Consider the following 10,156-nt stretch of genomic DNA (forward strand, 5'->3'; position numbering starts at 1 on the left):
TAGACCGTGGATTTCTGTCGCAGCAGCATCTCGCTCAATATGTCTCAAATCATTTGCTTTTGAATCAAAGGCGTTTAAGGAGAAATAGTCACAGGAAATCGACTCTTGTGTCTTCCCAAATGAATCCAAAAAGAATGAATTAACGCTCCGAAACGGAACGGATTCTTTTATACCGTTCAGTTGCGTGTGTTTTCTTGACATTTTCCGTCTCTTCTTTGTATTGTATGCTTCTTTGAAAGTGCTTTGAGAGGAGATGTCTTTATAAGCCAGTGTATGCAGCATTACCACTAGATGGCAATGGAAAGCAGCACACATTGTTCGAGCTGTACCCTGTGGAACCCAGACAAAAAAAAAAAATCACTACGAAAGCTCTTTTAAGATCAACCCCCCGTCACCTTTTCCATTTTGTGAAAAGAAACAGTCTTGCACTTGATTTGACATCCTTTGTTGAAGACGATCGCTGCGTCAGTTAAAGCTGTGGCCTCTGCAGAAAGAAATCCACCTGCGGGAAAAAAGCTGCTCAGCAGAGAGCTCTGTCTGCAGGGTTTCTGCACAGACCTGGAAATCTGGGAGAAATTCATGTGATTATGTCCCGGTCGTATTAAAATAGGGACAGAAATAGCATATAAGGAGGAGTTTAAGTATAAAAACTATAAATATTTATTACAAAACGAGCAGAAAAAGAACTGCACTCTTGACTGTGTGCACTTGTACAGCCAGCACAAGGCTCCTTAAACCCGGAGTCAAGATAGAAACCTTCTCACATATCACTGTCTGCATTATTCATGCACGACGGGCACTTGTTTGCCGACACACGGTCAACAAGAGGTTCAGGTTAAACCGATCGATAGTTACAACCATGCCCACGCATCATCTGCCTTTCTGAAAAGTTGATCAAATTTTATCAGCCTTGCCTCTCGCTCACTGTCTTGTGTCGGAGTTACTGAACAGAAAAAGACACAGACCGTGGATTTAAACTCTCCTTCTGCCTGCGTGGGCGGCTGACAGTGCGGGTTTTGTTTTTAATGACCTTTTTGTTTTTGTGTCGTCGTCTTAACTGATGCTTCATTAAAGAAACCGTCTCTCTCTCTCTTCCCCCCCCCAGGACGCCCAGATCGAGAGGGAGAAGCAAGTGTATAACATCACAGGAGGATGCACGGCTCTCACCGTGGTTTACCTGCTAGGAAAACTATACGTTGGGAATGCAGGTGACAGTAGGTGTGTGTGCTCATCCCTTCTAAATGAAATGGTTTGTGAAGGACGCAGGGTTAATTACACTGCAGTGCACCCGGGGGCTCCCAAAGACATAAAATGGAAGTGCACCTACATGCTGGGGCAGAGATAGGAGGTGCAACTAATACAGCTGCTTGTTCTTTTTGATTGCACGGTTGCGTGTGCAAAAGGTTACGTTACTTTTCCGACTTTTTCTGCAGGGCTATCATTATCAGAAACAATGAGATCGTTCCCATGTCAACAGAGTTCACGCCAGAATCAGAGCGACAGCGACTCCAGTTCCTGGTAAGAAAAACATACCTCTACGTCTTTATGCGTCTTCTGTTGAAAGTGTTATAATATAAGTCTTGACAGATATGCTATGAGGTTAGTCACACAGTGTTGTTGTTGGCCGTGGTTTCTCACTGTGTTCGCACGACAAGCAACACACTCAGCGTGGCATTTGAAGTCCGTCAGTTTCCTGTAGAGCTGTGCAACAGGGGAAATGCAGCCAATGTGAGGATGCGCAACAAGCTCATCAGCTGAGAATAGATGGCTGTGACTGACCTTTTTATAGACAGTGACTCAGACCTCTGCAACTCCATGTTTTTCATTGAATTAATGAATAAACATGTCAAAAGTGATGTTCAGACAAATGCTCAGAACTTCATCAATGTACGTTTATTCGATTACTGTACTTTGGTACAAATTTGAAGTACTTTTACGATACGTTTCATCTCTGTTCTGCCACAATTTAGAAGGAAATATTGTGCTATCCAGCGATTTGATGATTGATCAGGTCATGTAGAAATTCCAAGCATTTCCTGGTTCCAGTTTCTGAAACGTTTGCTCCTAATGATTTTAATCGGTTTTGGAGTAAAGGTTGAACAAAGCCAATAAAATAGTTAAAAATGGAAACAATTAACCAACTACAACATCAAATAGCTGCTTACACATTAATATATAACAGTATAAGAGTCACAGGAGACATTTTACTTTGAATACGTTTTCCTGATTATACTTACAAACTTTTACTCAAGTAACATTCAGGACTTTTACTTGAGTGTTTTTACAGTGTGGTGCTTTTACTTCAGTAAAAGTTCTGATTTTCTTCCACCACAGAGTTAGAGTGAAGTAGAGCCTGACAAATACTTTGACACAGCCACTTATGCATAAAACCTTGAAAAAAAACCTTTTGTTTATGTTGTGTCTAGGTTTAAAAAGAAAAAGAAAAGTGACCAATCTATTGTCAGCAGAATTTTAATTCTGCGATATCATATCTCCAGACTGAGTGAAGTGACAAAGGGCAAAAAACCAAAGTGACGGAAAATGATTTTCATTTTATCTGCAAATCTGCCACACATTTAGCCGCTTGATTGACTCGAGGACCATCACTGTCTGTCCTCCAGGGTTTCATGCAGCCTCACCTGTTAGGAAATGAGTTCACGCACCTGGAATTTCCCCGGAGAGTTCAGAGGAAGGAGGTGGGCAAGAGGATGCTCTACCGAGACTTCACCATGAACGGGTGGTAAGTCCCTTCAGTCTCCCTCGGTCTCTTTAATTTTCTCTCTTTTACACACTATTTTCACTGAGCAGACGAAACACTTGAAGATGGCAGACTCCATATCCACAAGAAAAAAGCCTGCCTTACTATGAATCATACCTGTCAAGTTAAGATGTGAAATGAAACCTGCTAATTTTCTGGGATTGCAAACCCCACAACCCCCCACTCCAGCTGCCTCCACTTTAAATTAAACAATAATCTGAAAACTATTTCATTAGTGGTGTGAATCCCTGCTTCTCTCTCTCTCGTTTTCCCTCCTTTACTGCTGCTTAAACTCTTCTACACAGTGAGAGCTGAAGAGACCGGCTGAGAGCTAATGAGGGAGCAGCCTAACCTGATATGATATGATGATACAGCAGAGATGGTTCTGTATGTGCAGTGTTATGTGGGTTAGCCAGGCACCATGCTGTTTAACTGTGGCTGCAGTGGAAGCTAGTAATGAGATGTGCTTTTACTGACACACTCACTCTCGCTCACCGACACACAGAGGCGCACACACACTGTACTGTGTGTATTGTGGTGTGTGATATATATTTCACGATAATGCCGCTCCCTCTGGAGCCAGCCAGGATGTGCCACTGCTCTTATATCTCTCCGCATCGATGCAAGGAAGTAGTTTGGAGTAATTTTATATGTTGTAACAACAGGACATGGTATTGTGTGAACATTTTTATTGCCTGTGTAGATACCATATTCAGCTTTTGCTACGTATACTAAAATTATATTTGTTTGGCTATTTGGATGCAGCGGAAAGGAGCAGTAAACAACACTGTCATCAACTGTTAAGCTAGCAAACTTGTTAGCAAACATCTGCTTATTTATACAGACGAAGCAATATTAGCATTTATTTTGAGCTGTATTTCTGTCCATGTGATACATTTAAGTTAATTATTCACACTCCTTTTAGCTTGGTTTTCACTTTGAACTAACTCCTGAGAGAAATATGTGGTTCTTCAGTAGCTAAATGCAACAGCTAGCCGTTAACTCTTTCTCCTGTGCTGTTTGGTGCTGGGCAGGTGTACAGTGGGTTTATCAGAGCTAAACTGCTGTTTTGGCTGCAAACAGATGCCTGCTACATCTAGAAACAAGGCTGGTGAGGTTGAGAGTGAGAGTAAATCAAAACAGTAAAGTTGTGGGACATAAAATCAAAACAGTTAGCCTAAAGATGCTAAAATGGGCCACAGAGCTGAGGGAAACTGCAGAGTTGGGTAATAGTTTTCTGTGAGTTTACCACTATTACAGACCATTGTTGATATAGAAATATGATTATGATAATTTTTTTTATTAACAAGCCAGACCTCTCAAATGTTAGGTATTGTCCAGCTGCCGAACAAGATATATGCATAAATAAACACTAGGACATTTTGTTTTGAAATTCAGAAATAATATAATAAAATCATAAGTAAACAAGATTCTTAACAGGCATTCAATTGCAGCCCTCTGGACTTGACATTATTCAATAAATTAGTGAGGCTAGACATAGCCTTATAACTCGGCTATATTATTCTCTAATCTCCTCATCTTGAAATTTAGCCTGGGCCCAAACTGAGGCAGCGGGAGAATCATTTTGAGAGATTTGAGAAAGCCAAGAGACTAATGACTCTGCTTTTGGCTACTGTGGCTTGTTTATTAGAAGCAGCTCCTGCCGAGGTGCCCTTGAGCAAGGCAGTATTCGTAAGGAGCTCCTTAAGGGGCCTGACTGCTCATCAGAATTTCTCAGAGCTGAAGGCGATATTTGCAAATTGCCTGTTTTGTCCAGCCAACAGTTGAAAAGATATTCAAACATAAACCAGAGAAAATCAATAAAGCTTCAAACAGTGAACGTTTGGCATTTATGAGAGTTTTTTTTTTTTTTTTTGGAAGATCAACTCTGTTGATTTTTTAACTTTTTTAACTCTGAAATGCAGAGTAGGTGATACTGAAAATGAGCGTTCTCATTCAGCGGCGTAAACACATAAATCTCTCTGAGAGATATAAAGTTTGATGAGCAGAGATGGAAGGGTGGCTGATAGATGGAGAAACTGTGTTTCCACCTCACCAGCAAAAAGGCACAAAGCCAAAAAAGCCAGACGGAAAGAGTGACGTTGTGTTTGGGTTGCGAAGAGTACACATCTCAGTTTGAGGCAGGTAAATGGGCAGCGAGACGCAGACTGACAGACGGGGCAAACCCCAGTCAGATACGAAGCTGTTTGAAGTAGTTGATGTTCTTCACTGACTGGTGACGCCAAGTCTAATCTAGCTAGTTTAAGTACATCAGCGTCAGCCATGGAGTCTTATAGTCTGACATCAAAGCTCCATTTCTAAGTGTGTTTTCAAATCTTCTGCTTCCACTTGTGCACTTCTGAACTTATTTTTTGTTGTTGGCTTGTGAATTGGAAGATCCCCCCCCCTTGCTTTCTCTCACTAAATTTTTCAGCAGCAAAGCACTTGTTATTGCACTCCAGAGAAACACTCTTGCATTGAGACGCAGGCTAAATCAAAGTGTTGGTAACCTTCAGGAAGAACGTTGGTCGCTTTGTTTTCTACTTTTACGTATTTGAGTAAACATCCTCCATTATTTTTTATTCAAGTGGAAGTGCTGTGGAGTTTGAAATGATGTTGGCTTTTTATCGCACAGGGAGGGTCCTAACGAAGAGATGCCATCAAGTTGCATCTTGGGAAGTGTATTTTTTAAGCCTCGTCCCATACTAGGGAGTAAAATACTAAATGTGACGGTATATCCGCTCCTGCTGCACCAATTCCTTTTAAAATGTACTCTGGGAAGCCCCCTAGTTTTTATGAATGTTCAATACTAAGTTGAATTTCAAAAATGGAAGACAGCACAAGGAAATTGATGCATTTATACATGGACATGATTTTAAAAGCAGCATAGTTGATTATTTTGGGTTCTTTGGTGCAGCAGAGCAAGCTGTAATCACAACACTGACACATTGTCACCTTATAAAGTTGTTGTGGCTAACAAGTTAGCTAATATTACAAATTTTGACCTCCAGCACACATGATGCAACATTTGCATTCATGTGGTCGAATTTCTGGCCACCCAACAAATGATAGTAGAATAGTCTCTTTTCTTGTAGTTCTATTTTTGCTCCCCACCAACTCCATATAGAGAAATATTTGCTGAGTCTGTTCCACTATGTTCCCCAGCTGGATGCTAACTTTGTCTCTCTGTCCCGGTGCGGGTAAGGCTGGACCCAAATGCAGCCAACACACAGGAATGAGGTGCAAAAAGTTTATTAACTGAAGAACTTACAAAATGGGTGAACCGACAGAACAGGAAACCGAAGCACGAGGGCACACAAGGAACAACAACCGGAGACACAGGGGATACCACAGCCGACATGAACAGGCAACATGAACAGGCCGAGGACAAACCAGACATGAACAGACAAAGCGGAGCATAGAGACTATATAGAGACAAGGGAGGCCAGGGTGATTGAACACAGGTGAAACACATCAGGGTGGGGCAGACAATCACCACACAGAGAAACAGGACCAAGACAGGAAGTAAAAACATTAAGACACACAAAGAAACCAACTACAAAATAAAACATGAAGTGACAAAATCCAAACAAACTAACAAAAAGTGTCTGCCGTTTGCCATGGCAAACACTTTTTGTTAGTTTGTTGACACTGTCTGCAGTTCAGTGCAGGGCATGTGGTGTACAGAAAAGTTTATCAGAGCATTTGTGCTGAAAACAGCTGCCAGGTGCAGCTGGTGATGGGGTGTAAGAGTGAACCAAAAAAAAAAGGAAAACTGCGATCCCTGAAACCAAAATAAGGAACTTAAAGAAGTTAAAACACTGCAAACTGTAAAGTTAGACAATTGATAGTTATGTTAGTTTGTTACTACAAGCGACCCCCTTTCACATTACACATAGTCATTTGATTTATGGTTAATATTCAATATTCATATTTCTCATCAATGAAAAGAATGATCATGATATGTGTGTCTACATTAGCAAACGCGGTTCCCTATGACCTAATGAGAGGGGGAAGTAAGACAAAAAAGGCCCGGGTGGCAGTTGCCTTTGTTTGTGTTACATCTGGATGAGCAAATGTCTCCCAGAGCCGACGTGACAGAGAAAAGAGGGTATAATTAAAGAGACCTCCGAAGTTTACATATGCTCTTCTCACTCCACTGTGCACCTCTTTTTCAAAGTGTCTGTGTGTGTGACTGTCTTGATCTTCTTTTCTGTTCTCAAACACAAGGGCGTACAAGACCATTGAAGATGAAGATCTCAAGTTCCCACTAATATACGGTGAAGGGAAAAAGGTAAGTGTGTGTGTGTGTGTGTGTGCCTGCATGCGTGCGTGCGTGCGTGCGTGCGTGCGTGCGTGTCCACTCCAACCCCTGAACATGTATCTGGAATTCAAAAGTGCAGAGAGAAAAGTAAATCACTCAGTCTGTCTTTGTCAGTCTGATATTCAAACACACACACACACACACACACACACACACACACACACACACTCCATGCCTGCTAGCTACCCAGAGAGTGGGCAAACACTTGGTCTCTGATGTGCAAGTAACACGCTGTGATTGTGTGTGTGTCAATGTACACCCTCAATAGAAGACAGAGGAGACGGTCCATCCGTTTCACTCCAGTAGCCACTTCTAATACCCACACACACACACACACACACACACACCACACATGCGTTCGGATGGACACACACCACTCGGGAGATGACAGTCGTCTCTCTGAGCAGTGAAGTTAATCCCCACTCGGACAGCAGGGGAGAGATGAGGTGAAGAAGAAGAAGAAGAAGAAGAAGAGGAAGAGACCGAAACTGAAAACACGCCACAAAATAAATTGCACAAAACGCTGCAAGTTATGTCAGTTTGTTTCATATTTTCAATCAGTTTGGTTTGAAGCAAAGAGAGACGTAACAAGTCCTCATCAGAGAGGGAAAAAGCTTCTGTCGACCACATAGCGCCAGGTTTTGATAATTAAAGGAATACAAAAATAACACTGCAGAGTTTCAGTGCCCTTAGGACACTTCACAACACTTTTAACTGCCTCACATACAGTGATATTTGTTGTGCAGATCCTTTGTGTACTGTTGCTTAGCAAACCACCTCCTTTAGTGTAAAGTGTAGTGAACAAATCTGTGTATTCGAAGGAGGAATAGAAACATGCACTGTTATGAGAGATCAGCCTGTTTGAGATGCTGCTGGTAAATACAGCAGGTATGATGAACTGTAGTTTTACATGGAAACTCTCAGTCACTCTTATTCTAATGGACTGATACCAAAAACCTGACGTTTACTCCTGATGTTTTCAACAGATGTGAGATTTTCCCCTCCGTCAAACTGCACCATAAATATCCCAGTTTCACATATAGGCATCTGTGTTTACCCATGTATCCATTGAATTAATAAACTAGTACACCAGCTGTATGTTTTACCCCCCCCCCCCTTAAAATGCAAATCTATATTGGCACACGCTGTACAGTGAGCAGTTGTCACTAGCTCCTACGCATGTTGTACACGGTGACAGAGACCATGTTTACATCCATATGTTCAAAGACGGGCTGTGAGTAAACCAGTCTCTCTTTCACAGGCTCGGGTGTTGGCCACCATCGGTGTGACGCGCGGCCTCGGTGACCATGATCTCAAAGTTCACGACTCCAACATCTACATCAAGCCGTTCCTTTCCTGTTGCCCTGAGGTAAGAGCCACAGTGCTGCTGCAAACAGCTCGCTGTCTCACATTCAGTCACTGAAGAGATGAAGAAAATAGTTTGAAAGTTTAAAGTCTTGACTGTCTAGTTTACGTAACATTTATACACATTTTAATTTGAGCTGTATCTGTTTTAGTAAGTCCCAGTGTAAGAAATAATTCTACCATTTGGAAAATGTATATTTGCTGTGGAAGGGACAGCTTTATTTCTTTTGTAAAATTTGCCTTCCTTTGTTTGCATGAGGGTCACATAGCTGAGTCCAGCCCCTGTAACTTGTGAACCTAATGATCCTGTCCTGTCTCTGGTGCTCGGACCAGTCAAGAACACATGTAGATATCAGGTTACGCCTGCGGTCAGCCTGTGCTTCATTTTGTCATGCTAGGTTTTCCAAACACATGGGATTGTGGGCTAACATGTCAGCATCTATCTCCTTGAACCCACTGACCCTCGGACTCAAGTTGTTTCCCGTAGCTGGTACAATTCTTACAAAATCCCATGTTGCAGATGTTTCCTTTCTTCTTTCCTCCGTCTCATTTAGTTTTTTCTTGCCAGCCTCAACTCCTTACCTTGTTATGTGTCATGACTTCAGTCACATGACTCAGCCCCGCTTTTACCCCTGTCGTATTTGCACCGCAGTCACTAGAAGTGGCATTTTGCTGCCTCTCTGTCTGAACCAGGTCCTCTGCAGAGGAAGAATTTGAGCTCACCTGTCTGACTGTCTGGCACTGGTTTCAAAGCGCTTTCATCTCCTGACGTAGTTCATCTTACAGAGTTTTGCATTTTTTCCTCCCAGAGCTCTCTGCTTGATCTTTAATTCATTAATACCCGGGTTCATGCCAGGTTCACATGGAAGACTTAACTCCTCTCAGCTCTTTGTGTCTCCGTCTGTGTGCCTCTCTTTCTCCTGCAAACACAACTCTCACCAAAGTCTGTCAGTGAATGAAAATTGCATTGAGCTCATTAAGTTGTGAAAATGATAGATCAGTGTAGATTTCAGTGTGGATGAGAAACTTGAGCTGCTGTAGCTGAGAAATCTTTAAGAAGTCTTTCACTTTGGGATAACTTTATAATTTGGTGTCATTCTTCCGGTTTCTGAGCTGACAATCACCAATATCTGGTACAACCAGTCCAGCTGTTGGCGTTTATTATAATGGTGCATTTATCCACATTAGCGTATGTCCACTTGAAGTGCTTTCTTTTGCAACTGACAGGTTCAGGTTGTGATTGTAAGTGTCTGACAACATTATGAATAGGATTTCTAGAGAGAGATTTGTTAAAGAGTAAGATCCTTGTTTAACCCGAAACGCTTATCATATCGCTCTGTTCAAAGGCACCAGACTCCATCGTAAATGATACAAATGTACCAAATTGATTCTGTTGCTACCTTATGTGACTTGATGTTTTAGAATGGAAGCCTTAATGCTTTTTGGTTTGGCATGCAGGTGAAGGTGTATAACCTGACGCAGTACGATCACGGCGCTGATGATGTTCTGGTGATGGGAACGGACGGACTCTGGGACGTCCTCTCCAACCAAGAAGTGGCTGAGGTAGTCACTACTTTTCTAGCCAACTGCGACCCTGATGACCTGCACAGGTGGGATACTTACTTTCTTTTTCTTTCTTCTCTCTTTTTTTTCTTCAATTACAGATTTGTTACTTAGATTCTGTCTGTGTCATGTGTCTGTTTTTGCTG

The 10,156-nt window shown here is 42.0% G+C and overlaps 1 protein-coding gene across 1 annotated transcript in view; it reads left to right on the top strand.

The window, feature by feature from the left end:
- LOC130163778 (protein phosphatase 1H-like) overlaps positions 1-10,156 on the top strand; it is a 29,187-nt gene that overhangs the window by 12,751 nt on the left and 6,280 nt on the right. Inside the window, exons 4-9 of the mRNA XM_056368153.1 lie at positions 1,106-1,218; positions 1,434-1,518; positions 2,622-2,740; positions 6,989-7,052; positions 8,344-8,451; positions 9,906-10,057. Coding sequence (XP_056224128.1) covers positions 1,106-1,218; positions 1,434-1,518; positions 2,622-2,740; positions 6,989-7,052; positions 8,344-8,451; positions 9,906-10,057 — 641 coding nt within the window. The remainder of the gene's footprint in view (positions 1-1,105; positions 1,219-1,433; positions 1,519-2,621; positions 2,741-6,988; positions 7,053-8,343; positions 8,452-9,905; positions 10,058-10,156) is intronic.

Source organism: Seriola aureovittata, chromosome 22 (genome assembly GCF_021018895.1).
Source record: "Seriola aureovittata isolate HTS-2021-v1 ecotype China chromosome 22, ASM2101889v1, whole genome shotgun sequence".
Classification (NCBI taxonomy): domain Eukaryota; kingdom Metazoa; phylum Chordata; class Actinopteri; order Carangiformes; family Carangidae; genus Seriola; species Seriola aureovittata.